Below are 14,601 nucleotides of genomic sequence, written 5' to 3'. Positions count from 1 at the left end.
ATCTTAAAGATCTCTTTCGGGTTTTTAGGGTGTGCTTGACACCGGTAAGAAGCTGTCTGATGACAATACTATTGGAAAGGATGAGATTCAGCAAAGGCTGGCTCAGTTTGTGGAGCACTGGAAGGAACTGAAGCAGCAGGCATCGGCCAGGTGAGATCTTTTGTTCCCAGCCGATACCACCTGATGGGACCATGTATACGGGATACCAAGGTACCGCAGTATCCAGCCCTCTTTACAGTAGTCTGGTTGGGGTTGCAGGGGACAGCGGCTGGAGGAATCCCTGGAGTATCAACAGTTTGTTGCCAATGTGGAGGAAGAAGAAGCCTGGATTAACGAGAAGATGACTCTTGTGGCCAGTGAAGACTACGGCGATACTCTTGCTGCCATACAGGTGAGTCGACCATAAAACAAGATATCTGAAGAAACAAAAAAAAAAAGCCTGTTGTGAAAATTAACCATTCCGTGTCTTCGATTTCCAGGGATTACTGAAAAAGCATGAGGCATTTGAGACTGACTTCACCGTCCACAAGGACAGAGTTCATGACGTCTGTACCAATGGTGAAGACCTCATCCAAAAGGTGAGACTGGTGACTTGCAGAGGTTGTAGTCAGCCGGCTGCCTGCCATCTTGGCCAACTAACGTCTGCTTTTCTTCTTCCTAGAATAATCACCACGTGGATAATATAACGGCAAAGATGCAGGGTCTTCGTGGAAAAGTGTCAGAACTGGAGAAGGCGGCTGCTCAACGCAAGGCGAAACTCGACGAGAACTCGGCCTTCCTTCAGTTCAACTGGAAGGCGGATGTGGTGGAGTCCTGGATCGGTGAGTATGACGGACACTCATGTGGTGCACCGATCCCACCATTACACGTGATCTAATACCTCTTCTGGTCTGTAGGTGAGAAGGAGAACAGTCTGAAGACAGATGATTATGGCAGGGACCTGTCCTCGGTGCAGACGCTACTCACTAAGCAGGTATACCATCTTATCGGCCATATTACTAGGCTGTCAGATTACATCAAGGCACGCCAATCAATACTTGTTTTTTACCTAATAGGAAACCTTCGACGCCGGTCTCCAGGCTTTCCAACAAGAAGGCATCACCAACATCACTGCACTAAAAGACCAGTTACTTGCAGCCAAACATGTCCAGTCCAGGGCCATCGAGTCCCGCCATGCGTCTCTCATGAAGAGATGGAACCAACTTCTGGACAACTCCGCTGCTCGTAAGAAGAAGCTTCTGGAGGCTCAGGAGCACTACCGAAAGGTGAGTAGGTATTCCAAATTGGGTACCATGCCTGCCCATGGGATGGTAAACCGATAAAGACCCTCTTGATGATCACTTTGTTTGCGTTTTCTTAGGTTGAAGACTTGTTCTTGACCTTTGCCAAGAAGGCGTCTGCCTTCAACAGCTGGTTTGAGAATGCTGAGGAGGACCTGACCGATCCAGTCCGCTGTAATTCCCTGGAAGAAATCAAGGCGCTGCGCGAGGCACACGACGCATTCCGAAACTCTCTCAGCTCCGCGCAGACCGATTTCAACCAACTGGCCGAACTGGACCGACAGATAAAGGGCTACCGTGTGGCATCCAATCCTTACACGTGGTTCACCATGGAGGCTTTGGAAGAGACTTGGCGCAACCTCCAGAAGATCATTAAGGTAAAAATGCCAAAATGTTAACCTCGAGGATCTTAGTTTCTGGTTGTAGGGTGCGTACTCAACTTCTTATGTCCTCAGGAGCGAGAACTGGAGTTACAGAAGGAACAGCGAAGGCAGGAAGAAAACGACAAACTGCGCCAGGAATTTGCCCAACACGCCAATGCATTCCACCAGTGGATCCAGGAGACCAGGTTACTGCCGTCACCTCTGTCCTGCGCCCGTGTATCTGTGCTCTTCTCCCTGTGTCCATCTCTTAGCTCTGTAATCTGGAGATTTTGCAATGTATTGTAAAGGCGTGATGCTTTTTGTTTTTTCACCTTTGTGTGTTTTTTTCCCCCGTTCTATCTGCTGCTACCTTCATTTGCCTCTCTCCATAGGACCTACCTGCTGGACGGGTTAGTATTTTCAGATTTTGTGATTCCACTGTTTTTTTGCTTTCTGCACATGTGCGGTGATTGTGGGGTGTCTGTATTTCATTCGAGATCGCTCGCTAAATATTTCAATGATGCCGTTATAAAAGATGACTTCTTGTAATACCCCATATCCCCTGTGGGGGTGCTGTAGCGGAACTCAACACTAGCTGCCCAGTTTCTCCACAGATTGTAATTAAAGGGAACCTGTCACCAGATTTTTCCCCTATAAGTTGCGGCCACCACCAGTGAGCTCCTATATACAGTATTCTACAATGCTGTATATAAGAGCCCAGGCCGATCTGTATAACACTTATTATACTCAACGGGGGGCGGTCCGGTCCAATGAGTGTCACTGCTCTCTGGTCCGGCGCCGCCTCCCTCTCCCTCTCTAGTCCGGCGCCGCCTCCCTCTCCCTCTCTGGTCCGGCGCCGCCTTCCTCTCTGTCTCTCTGGTCCGGTGCCGCCTCTCACTCTGTCTCTCTGGTCCGGCGCCGCCTTCCTCTCTGTCTCTGGTCTGGCGCCGCCTCTCCCTCTCTGTCTGGTCTGGCGCCGCCTCTCCCTCTCTGTCTGGTCCGGCGCCGCCTCCCTCTCTGTCTGGTCCGGCGCCGCCTCCCTCTCTGTCTGGTCCGGCGCCGCCTCTCCCTCTGTCTGGTCCGGCGCCGCCTCTCCCTCTGTCTGGTCCGGCGCCGCCTCTCCCTCTGTCTGGTCCGGCGCCGCCTCTCCCTCTGTCTGGTCCGGCGCCGCCTCTCCCTCTGTCTGGTCCGGCGCCGCCTCTCCCTCTGTCTGGTCCGGCGCCGCCTCTCCCTCTGTCTCTCTGGTCCGGCGCCGCCTCTCCCTCTGTCTCTCTGGTCCGGCGCCGCCTCTCCCTCTGTCTCTCTGGTCCGGCGCCGCCTCTCCACGGCGATCTCCGTCCTCCTTCTGAGGCCTGTGTGCATGATTAGCCTTACGTCATCCACACTAGCCGGCATTGCGATCCTGAGCAGGTGCACTTTGATCTGCCCTACTCGGGTGACATCAAAGTATTGTAGTGCGCATGCGCGGGTGGTCTTTAACCTTTCCTCGCACCTCCGCAGTACAGTACTTTGATCTGCCCTCAGCACAGCTGATCACAATGCGCCTGCGCAAGACCACAACATCAGGACACGTCATCCATTATGGGCTGGGTAGAAGGAGGACGGCGATCTCCACAGAGAGGAGGCGCCAGCCCAGAGAGCAGCGACGCCCATCTGACCGGACCGCCCCCTAGGTTAGTTATAAAGGTGTGTTTTATGCTATACAGAGCGGCCTGGGCTCTTATATACAGCATTCTAGATCGCTGTATATAGGAGCTCACTGGTGGTGGCCGCAGCTTGTAGGGGCCACTTCTGGTGACAGGTTCCCTTTAAATGCTGGGGTTATGGTACCCAGAAATCAGTGTAACCATAAGCATGTATATACATTTAGTGTTATTTGGCGCCGCTCAGTTTCGTATTTGCAAGTGATCTGTGCTGATGGCCTCACGTCTGCATATTCCTACCGGAATCTGTCCCATTGGACATGAATAGACGTGACGCCATTGGTACCACTCTCCTCCAGTGAGTGGCGCCGGACATCTAATATAACGAGCCATTTCCTCATATTCTGTCCTTACAAGATGTGATTGACTTTCCCTTAGCCCTGGAAATTGCAATCTCCATCTGCCCTGCGGATGCTGGATACTGCGGCAGCCTGTATTCTGCGGGGAGTCCTGATGCCGCACTGTATCTGTGTCTTAGCATTTTCGCATGACGCTCTAATTCTGCGGCCCCCGGTGTGAGGGATTCTTGTACCGCTTCATTGTGGGGGTGACGGGGTGTTGTGTTTGGGGAATTCACCATTGGGTCTCTCTCCTTTAGCATAGCCTATCGCAGAGTCATACGTGTGTATCAGTATGAAGTTGGGGATGATCTTTCTGGAAGGTTGCGTTTTCCTCTTCTCTTACACTGGTTTTCTGTGGCACTCTGTGATGCTTTTCTGTACTAACTCACACGGCCGCGGACTGCTGCAATGGAGTGTTCACCTCCCCGCACCGCTAGCGTAGGACCACCACTGCTGTGTACAAGCCATGCGCCAAGTCCCGTATATCCAGCGTAAATATACTGCAATCTTCCTGATCATAAGCTAAAAAGCCCAGCGCGAACTCGGGGGCAGAAGCGCTCAACCGGGCTCTTCACCTCAATGAGAGCAGAGCACTCGGGTGCGCTCTTGTGCCCCTCGATTGGCCGGGCTCTTCACCTCAATGAGAGCAGAGCACTCGGGTGCGCTCTTGTGCTCCTCGATCGGCCGGGCTCTTCACCTCAATGAGAGCAGAGCACTCGGGTGCGCTCTTGTGCTCCTCGATCGGCCGGGCTCTTCACCTCAATGAGAGCAGAGCACTCGGGTGCGGTCTTGTGCCTCTGGATCAGCCGGGCTCTTCACCCCAATGAGAGCAGAGCACTCGGGTGCACTCTTGGGCCCCTCGATCGGCCGGGCTCTTCACCTCAATGAGAGCAGAGAACTCAGGTGCGCTCTTGTGCCCCTCGATCGGCCGGGCTCTTCACCTCAATGAGAGCAGAGCACTCGGGTGCGCTCTTGTGCCCCTCGATCGGCCGGGCTCTTCACCTCAATGAGAAGCAGAGCACTCGGGTGTGGTCTTGTGCTCCTCGATCGGCTGGGCTCTTCACCTCAATGAGAGGCAGAGCACTCGGGTGCGCTCTTGTGCCTCTCGATTGGCTTGGCTCTACACCTCAATGAGAAGCAGAGCACTCGGGTGCGCTCTTGTGCCTCTCGATTGGCCTGGCTCTACACCTCAATGAGAAGCAGAGCACTCGGTGCGCTCTTGTGCCCCTCGATCGGCCGGGCTCTTCACCTCAATGAGAGCAGAGCACTCGGGTGCGCTCTTGTGCCCCTTGATCGGCTGGGCTCTTCACCTCAATGAGAAGCAGAGCACTCGGGTGCGCTCTTGTGCCCCTTGATCGGCTGGGCTCTTCACCTCAATGAGAAGCAGAGCACTCGGGTGCGCTCTTGTGCCCCTCGATCGGCTGGGGCTCTACAACCTCAATGAGAAGCAGAGCACTCGGGTGCGCTCTTGTGCCCCCTTGATCGGCCGGGCTTTTAGCACTTGATCAATACTTCTAATGTCTCTTAAGACATGCCAAAATTTTCCGGAAGAAGGAGATTAAGCTTTCTCCCATGCAGTACCAATTACAGCCACCACATGGCGCTGTAGCAGTGCGATCCCTTCAATCAGTATGGATAGGACTTCATCGGGGATGGGTCATCCTTATCCCAAGCCCTGGAAAACCCCTTTAAGCTTGCCATACACTATTACCCTCTTGGTGGGGGCATCTTTTCACAATAGTTAAAGGGACTATTCCCCGGTTAGACACTTCTGTATATCCACTGGTGCCTACATTTACTTAAAGGGGATGTCCATTGAAAACATCTTAACCCCCCCCCCATCCGTAGGATGATTGGTGGTCAGGAAAATGGGGGATTTTTATGCTCTTATAACCCGGGGTCCGGACCGTCGCCCTATGTATCCCCTATGAGGCTGGCCTCGCTTTGGTAGAGGATTAAGGTGCGCCGGACCCCCACCAATTTTATCCTGTGGACCTGACGACGATCCTATAACGTCCATGGAAGTGAATGGAGCGAGCGTTGCCCCTGCGCTACCACCTCTCCGTTCACTTTCTGCGTGGACGTGGGGCTCTATATTTTGTGGATATGGGGTAAATATCTAAGGGTAAAGTGGCCCTTTTATCCTTTGAACCTACAGTAGTAATTATATGGTCATGACTAGCCTCATAGGATTACGGGGAATCAATAGCTTAAAGGGTTGTCCACTACGTTGACATTGATGGTCTATCCTTAGGATCAATGTCAAAGTAGTGGACAACCCCTTTTTAAAGGGTACAGTATCCCCCTCCACCATAGTATTGATGGGCACCGTGTGCTGTGGCCTCTTACCCCCACATCTTGCACAGATGGTTATTTGCACCCACCACGGTTTGGTAGGCCGCCACCTGTTTGGCTGGAGTGACGTGAGGATGTTCCTGGTTTGGCAGACACTCTGCTCACTAACCCGTAGCGCGGCTGATCTGGCGAGAGGCTTTGGTGGCGTTCGGGCACTATTTATTTTGGCTCTTGTACACTGGTCAGGTGTGTGTTGGCAGAGCGGCGCTTGGCATGGGCTCTGCCGACCTTACGGTTAACATGAAGCACATACACGCCATGGTGCAATGTTAACCGTAAGGCGTCAATATGAAGTCGGCCATCACCCGCGCTCACCGGTCTTCGTCTCCCGCAGGTCTTGCATGGTGGAGGAGTCCGGCACGCTGGAGTCTCAGCTGGAAGCCACTAAGGTTTGTGAAGCATTTGCCGACTATTGATTTATGGATTTGGCCTTCACGCTTTCTGACGTGCTCATTTATTTTCTTTTTCCCCAGAGAAAACATCAAGAGATCCGTGCGATGAGAAGCCAGCTGAAGAAGATCGAGGACCTCGGAGCCGCAATGGAGGAGGCCCTGATATTGGATAACAAGTACACGGAGCACAGCCACGGTGGGGCTGGCGCAGCAGTGGGACCAACTGGATCAGCTGGGCATGAGGATGCAACACAACCTGGAGCAGCAGATCCAAGCACGGTGAGACAGGGACTCTAGAGCCTGCTTCAGGGACTCCATGGTGGCAATTAGGAGCTCCCCTATTGGTGACATTTAGAGGGATCATCAGTAGGGATGAGCGAATGTATTTCGGCACTATTCGGTATCCGACGACTAAAACAACATCCGCTCCGATACTTTCAGTTTCATTTCTGACTTCCTGGCACCTGTTTTCCAGCCAGTTGCCTCCAGGTCCGGTATAGGGATGGATGGGGAGCGCGAGAGAGAGGGGGGAGGGGGGGGCGCGAGAGGGAGAGGAGAGGGGGGAGCGCGAGAGGGAGAGGGGGGGGGGCGCGAGAGGGGGGGGGCGAGAGGGGGAGGGAGGAGTGGGAGGGGGAGAGAGAGAGAGAGAGAGGGAGGGAGGAACGAGGGAGGGAGGGGGAGCGCGGGAGCGAGGGAGGGGGAGGAAGAGCGTGAGAGGGGAGCGCGAGAAAGAGGGGGAGCAACGAGGGGGTGGGAGAGGGGGAGCGAGGGAGGGAAGAGCGCGAGAGGGGAGCGGGGAGCACGAGAGGGAGGGGGAGCGAGAGAGGGGAGTGAGGGGGAGCGCGAGAGGGGGGGGGGTTGTGAGAGGGGGGGGGGGGGGGGAGGGGAGGGGGGGAGCGCGAGAGGGGGGGAGCGCGAGAGGGGTGGGGGAGCGCGAGAGGGGGGAGCGCGAGAGGGGGGAGCGCGAGAGGGGGAGAGGGAGCGGAGGGAGAGAGGGGGAGCGCGAGAGGGGGGGGGGAGAGAGGGGAGAGATGGGGGAGCGCGAGGGGGGAAGCGCGAGAGGGGGGGGAGAGGGAGAGAGGGGGGAGCGCGAGGGGGAAAGGGAGAGAGGGGGGGGAGAGGGGAGAGAGGGGGGGAGCGCGAGAGGGGGTAGCGAGGGGGAGGGAGGAGTGAGAGGGAGGGGGAGAGAGGGGAGGGAGGAAGAGCGAGAGATGGGAACGAGGGAGCGCGAGAGGGAGGGAGGGGGAGCGAGGGAGGGGGGAGGAAGAGCGTGAGAGGGGAGCGCGAGAAGAGGGGGAGCACGAGAGGGTGGGAGAGGGGGAGCGAGGGAGGAGAGCGCGAGAGGGGAGCGGGGGAGCACGAGAGGGAGGGGGAGCGGGAGAGGGGAGGGAGGGGGAGCGCGAGAGGGAGAGGGGGGGTTGTGAGAGGGGGGGAGCGCGAGAGGGGGGGAGAGGGAGAGATGGGGGAGCGCGAGAGGGGGGGAGAGGGAGAGAGGGGGGGAGCGCGAGGGGGAAAGGGAGAGAGGGAGGGGGTAGCGAGGGGGAGAGGGGGAGGGAGGAGTGAGAGGGAGGGGGAGAGAGGGAGGGAGGAAGAGCGAGAGATGGGAACGAGGGAGCGCGAGAGGGAGGGAGGGGGAGCGCGGGAGCGAGGGAGGGGGAGGAAGAGCGTGAGAGGGGGAGCACGAGAGGGTGGGAGAGGGGGAGCGAGGGAGGAAGAGCGCGAGAGGGGAGCGGGGGAGCACGAGAGGGAGGGGGAGCGAGAGAGGGGGGACAGGGGAGCGGGAGAGGGGGAGGGAGGGGGAGCGCGAGACTGTGCCCGTACTGTTTTTGCCTTTTTCCCCAGTCACCACAGCTCACCCTTGGTCCAACGTGAAATTATTAGAGTTTCCCATAGACTTACATTTGGCGTTGAATATTCGCGAATAGTCGAATAGCGGTGACTTAATCGGATATTCGGCGAATCGAATATTAGGGTATTCGATCATCCCTAATCATCCGTTTTTGAAGGTGGCCATTGACCTCAGACTGAAGGGTGAAGCTTTTTCCGCAACCTACGACCATTCTTAGTAGGATGGACCGGCTGGTCATCTTTTGGCATATTGGGAAAGACCTGTCAATCATACCAGTCCAGGACTCTCGTTGTCCGTCCATCCTTCGGCCCTCTTTCTCACTAGTTTCTAGGTCTATACGTAGATAATAATTGCCGTTTTCTTTCCTTAGAAACACAACGGGAGTCACAGAAGATGCACTTAAAGAATTCAGCATGATGTTCAAGTGAGTAGCTCTACGGAGACTCCTTATCATTATCCTTAGACGTCATTTCCTTCACCATCCTCCTCCTTCCCGTCCTCCAGGCACTTCGACAAGGATAAGTCCGGCCGTCTCAACCACCAGGAGTTCAAGTCCTGTCTGAGGTCTCTTGGGTACGACCTTCCGATGGTGGAAGAAGGAGAACCCGATCCAGAGTTTGAAAACATATTAGACATTGTAGACCCCAACAGGTAAGTGTAGAGGTGGGGAATGGATACTTGGGTCTGGTGCCGGGAATCCCTACTCATGATCGTTGGTTTGTTCTTCTGTTAGAGATGGACACGTGTCCTTACAGGAGTACATGGCCTTCATGATCAGCCGGGAAACCGAGAACGTCAAGTCCAGCGAGGAGATAGAAAGTGCATTCCGGGCGCTCAGCACCGAGCAGAAACCGTATGTCACCAAGGAAGAGCTATACCAGGTGAGGACTCGACTGCGAGTGGTGGGGGCCTGGCGGTCAAATCTCCAGTCCTCTCAACCAAGAAGGTCTCCAACCCCAGGAAAACCTTTGTGTCATGGAGACTCTCGCCCATTATGCCTGATTTTGCCATGACATGAAAAGTTTCCTTTTGGCCGGATAACCCTCTATAAATAGATTTTTTAGGATTTTTTCTGTATGTCGTGAGTCTACAGTGTGGATAATGGCGTCTCGTATTCTCGTGTAGTCTCGTGTCGACTCGTATTGAATTGATGATGCCCTGCAACTTTGTAATTCACTTTTTTCTTTATCTCGTTCCGTTTTTGAGATAAAAATGCTAACTCCATTGCTTTCCACCAGGTGGTGCTATAGGTAGTTTCATTACGTAGCGCATGGCTACTTTACTATACCTAGACACCACTTCTATGCCTATAGCTGCCGCCGTTCTCAAGTTACTGGCGCTGGACAGGATATGGGTGGACACACTGTATATAGGTGCGGTGTATACAGGATATGGGTGGACACACTGTATAGAGGTGCGGTGTATACAGGATATGGGTGGACGCACTGTATATAGGTGCGGTGTATACAGGATATGGGTGCACACACTGTATATAGGTGCGGTGTATACAGGATATGGGTGGACGCACTGTATATAGGTGCAGTGTATACAGGATATGGGTGGACACGCTGTATATAGGTGCGGTGTATACAGGATATGGGTGGACACACTGTATATAGGTGCGGTGTATACAGGATATGGGTGGATACACTATATATAGGTGCGGTGTATACAGGATATGGGTGGACACACTGTATATAGGTGCGGTGTATACAGGATATGGGTGGACACACTATATATAGGTGCGGTGTATACAGGATATGGGTGGACACACTGTATATAGGTGCGGCGTATACAGGATATGGGTGGACACACTGTATATAGGTGCGGCGTATACAGGATATGGGTGGACACGCTGCATATAGGTGCGGCGTATACAGGATATGGGTGGACACGCTGCATATAGGTGCGGCGTATACAGGATATGGGTGGACACGCTGTATATAGGTGCGGCGTATACAGGATATGGGTGGACACACTGTATATAGGTGCGGTGTATACAGGATATGGGTGGACGCACTGTATATAGGTGCAGTGTATACAGGATATGGGTGGACGCACTGTATATAGGTGCAGTGTATACAGGATATGGGTGGACGCACTGTATATAGGTGCAGTGTATACAGGATATGGGTGGACACACTGTATATAGGTGCGGTGTATACAGGATATGGGTGGACACACTGTATAGAGGTGCGGTGTATACAGGATATGGGTGGACGCGCTGTATATAGGTGCGGCGTATACAGGATATGGGTGGACGCGCTGTATATAGGTGCGGCGTATACAGGATATGGGTGGACGCGCTGTATATAGGTGCGGTGTATACAGGATATGGGTGGACACACTGTATAGAGGTGCGGTGTATACAGGATATGGATGGACACACTGTATATAGGTGCGGTGTATACAGGATATGGATGGACACACTGTATATAGGGGCGGTGTATACAGGATATGGATGGACACACTGTATATAGGGGCGGTGTATACAGGATATGGATGGACACACTGTATATAGGGGCGGTGTATACAGGATATGGATGGACACACTGTATATAGGGGCGGTGTATACAGGATATGGATGGACACACTGTATATAGGGGCGGTGTATACAGGATATGGATGGACACACTGTATATAGGTGCGGTGTATACAGGATATGGGTGGACACACTGTATATAGGGGCGGTGTATACAGGATATGGATGGACACACTGTGTATAGGTGCGGTGTATACAGGATATGGATGGACACACTGTATATAGGTGCGGTGTATACAGGATATGGGTGGTCACACTGTATATAGGTGCGGTGTATACAGGATATGGGTGGACACACTGTATATAGGTGCGGTGTATACAGGAGATGGGTGGACACACTGTATATAGGTGCGGTGTATACAGGAGATGGGTGGACACACTGTATATAGGTGCGGTGTATATAGGATATGGGTGGACGCACTGTATATAGGTGCGGTGTATACAGGATATGGGTGGACGCACTGTATATAGGTGCGGTGTATACAGGATATGGGTGGACACACTGTATATAGGTGCGGTGTATACAGGATATGGGTGGACACACTATATTGTTATGGGGAGATAAGGTATGCACACCAGTGACTATGGAAGGGGAATACATGGAATAGCAGAAACTGCTGTGTGAATACTGACATGAAAAATCCAATAGCTATATGCAAGAGTGAAAATGTGAAAAATGGAACCTGCATTACTGCCATGAACATATGAATCAAGAGAAATTTAGCTACTGAATTGATCAATGCAATAGACCCCAACACTACGCCAAAGTATTTCTCTACGTTGGGGTCCCCATAGTGATGTTTTTTTAGGTTTTTTCACCCAGTTCGGACTTAGAATGGTGTTCCAAACGTTATTCCTTACACTGTATATTGTGGCCAAAGGTTTTCCTCTAACTGAATCATCCACCGTATCGTAGGAATGATTCTGCAGGTGGTCTCACCCTAAAATGCCCCCACATTATGACGTCTGCTCGAGGCTTGTGCCTTGCCGTGTGATTTGTCGGAACGTGTCTCCTAATCTCCGTGTTGTTCCTTTTGCAGAATCTTACACGTGAACAGGCGGATTACTGCATCTCGCACATGAAGCCGTACATGGACAGTAAGGGCCGAGAGCTGCCCTCGGCGTACGACTACGTGGAATTCACGCGCTCGCTATTCGTGAACTGACGTAGCAGAATTGAAGCCCCTTGCTTGTGCCTGCTGACGTTGGCTGTGCATGTCGTCCTCTAGCTCCCGCGCCCTTCACTGTGTTTTTATGTTTTAGCCATCCGAAGAAGTGATCTAAGCAGTGTGCTTTAATAAACGCTAGTTATTCACCGTCTCGTGTCTGCACTGGTGCCCATCTATCTCACTGATCTTTATCCATACACATTCTGGGCTAGGATTAGAGAAACAGCGCCACCCTGATGCAGTGTTTGTGTCTGGTATTGCAGCCCATGCAGAACTGCAATCTCATACACAACCTGGGGTGGTCCTGGATTATTCCAGTTGTCCATATGTGATAGTTTGTCAGAATCTAATATATAAAGCTGAGTGTGTGTGTGTGTGTGTGTGTGTGTGTGTGTGTGTGTGTCCGGGATTGGCATCTGCACTGTCACAGCTACAGCCACAAAATTTTGCGCACTCACACTTCTGGACCCCAAGAGCGTCATAGGCTATGTTTTGAGGGGAAAGTTTAACCCCACGCTTTACAGTTATTCACCAAAAAACCTGCCTCCATTAAAGTGAATGGAGCTGGGAGCCACAATGCAGCCAGAACTTCAGAAGAATGTGCAGCCACGCCCTTATATGGAATGTTGGCGTGTCACAATGCAGCCAGGGAAAGAGACAGACCCAGACAGGGAAAGAGACAGACCCAGACAGGGAAAGAGACAGACCCAGACAGGGAAAGAGACAGACCCAGACAGGGAAAGAGACAGACCCAGACAGGGAAAGAGACAGACCCAGACAGGGAAAGAGACAGACCCAGACAGGGAAAGAGACAGACCCAGACAGGGAAAGAGACAGACCCAGACAGGGAAAGAGACAGACCCAGACAGGGAAAGAGACAGACCCAGACAGGGAAAGAGACAGACCCAGACAGGGAAAGAGACAGACCCAGACAGGGAAAGAGACAGACCCAGACAGGGAAAGAGACTGTTACTATCCCAGGCGTTAATATATTCTATTTATACATTCTATTTTGTTAACAGCAGTTATTAATCCCAGGCGAAGCCGGGTAGTACAGCTAGTATATACAGTGCCTACAAGTAGTATTCAACCCCCTGCAGATTTAGCAGGTTTGATAAGATGCAATTAAGTTAGAGCCTGCAAACTTCAAACAAGAGCAGGATTTAGTAACAGATGCATAAATCTTACAAACCAACAAGTTTTGTTGCTCAGTTAAATTTTAATAAATTTTCAACATAAAAGTGTGGGTCAATTATTATTCAACCCCTAGGTTTAATATTTTGTGGAATAACCCTTGTTTGCAATTACAGCTAATAATCGTCTTTTATAAGACCTGATCAGGCCGGCACAGGTCTCTGGAGTTATCTTGGCCCACTCCTCCATGCAGATCTTCTCCAAGTTATCTAGGTTCTTTGGGTGTCTCATGTGGACTTTAATCTTGAGCTCCTTCCACAAGTTTTCAATTGGGTTAAGGTCAGGAGACTGACTAGGCCACTGCAACACCTTGATTTTTTCCCTCTTGAACCAGGCCTTGGTTTTCTTGGCTGTGTGCTTTGGGTCGTTGTCTTGTTGGAAGATGAAATGATGACCCATCTTAAGATCCTTGATGGAGGAGCGAAGGTTCTTGGCCAAAATCTCCAGGTAGGCCGTGCTCTCCATCTTCCCATGGATGCGGACCAGATGGCCAGGCCCCTTGGCTGAGAAACAGCCCCACAGCATGATGCTGCCACCACCATGCTTGACTGTAGGGATGGTATTCTTGGGGTCGTATGCAGTGCCATCCAGTCTCCAAACGTCATGTGTGTGGTTGGCACCAAAGATCTCGATCTTGGTCTCATCAGACCAGAGAACCTTGAACCAGTCTGTCTCAGAGTCCTCCAAGTGATCATGAGCAAACTGTAGACGAGCCTTGACATGACTCTTTGAAAGTAAAGGTACCTTACGGGCTCGTCTGGAACGGAGACCATTGCGGTGGAGTACGTTTCTTATGGTATTGACTGAAACCAATGTCCCCACTGCCATGAGATCTTCCCGGAGCGCCTTCCTTGTTGTCCTTGGGTTAGCCTTGACTCTTCGGACAAGCCTGGCCTCGGCACGGGTGGAAACTTTCAAAGGCTGTCCAGGCCGTGGAAGGCTAACAGTAGTTCCATAAGCCTTCCACTTCCGGATGATGCTCCCAACAGTGGAGACAGGTAGGCCCAACTCCTTGGAAAGGGTTTTGTACCCCTTGCCAGCCTTGTGACCCTCCACGATCTTGTCTCTGATGGCCTTGGAATGCTCCTTTGTCTTTCCCATGTTGACCAAGTATGAGTGCTGTTCACAAGTTTGGGGAGGGTCTTAATTAGTCAGAAAAGGCTGGAAAAAGAGACAATTAATCCAAACATGTGAAGCTCATTGTTCTTTGTGCCTGAAATACTTCTTAATACTTTAGGGGAACCAAACAGAATTCTGGTGGTTTGAGGGGTTGAATAATAAATGACCCTCTGAATAAACTTTTCACAATTTAAAAAAAAAAAAGAAATAACATTCTTTTTTGCTGCATTTCACACTTCCAGGCTGATCTACAGTCCAAATGTCACAATGCCAAGTTAATTCCGAATGTGTAAAC

At 52.1% G+C, this 14,601-nt stretch overlaps 1 protein-coding gene across 1 annotated transcript in view; it reads left to right on the top strand.

Moving 5' to 3' along the window:
• Positions 1–12,144, top strand: part of SPTAN1 (spectrin alpha, non-erythrocytic 1) — a 49,503-nt gene extending 37,359 nt beyond the window's left edge. Inside the window, 16 exon segments of the mRNA XM_075324693.1 lie at positions 29–150; positions 259–391; positions 480–578; positions 662–821; positions 897–973; positions 1,056–1,265; positions 1,361–1,657; positions 1,736–1,848; positions 2,035–2,052; positions 6,376–6,430; positions 6,515–6,625; positions 6,627–6,712; positions 8,653–8,706; positions 8,787–8,933; positions 9,016–9,163; positions 11,865–12,144. Of these exon segments, the coding sequence (XP_075180808.1) occupies positions 29–150; positions 259–391; positions 480–578; positions 662–821; positions 897–973; positions 1,056–1,265; positions 1,361–1,657; positions 1,736–1,848; positions 2,035–2,052; positions 6,376–6,430; positions 6,515–6,625; positions 6,627–6,712; positions 8,653–8,706; positions 8,787–8,933; positions 9,016–9,163; positions 11,865–11,990 (1,956 nt within the window). The 3' untranslated portion in view covers positions 11,991–12,144.
• The last annotated feature ends 2,457 nt before the right edge of the window (positions 12,145–14,601 follow it).

This window comes from Anomaloglossus baeobatrachus, chromosome 9 (genome assembly GCF_048569485.1).
Source record: "Anomaloglossus baeobatrachus isolate aAnoBae1 chromosome 9, aAnoBae1.hap1, whole genome shotgun sequence".
Lineage (NCBI taxonomy): Eukaryota > Metazoa > Chordata > Amphibia > Anura > Aromobatidae > Anomaloglossus > Anomaloglossus baeobatrachus.
The sequence above is the reverse complement of the archived record's forward strand: the minus strand, read 5'-3'. Positions and strand labels throughout refer to the sequence as shown.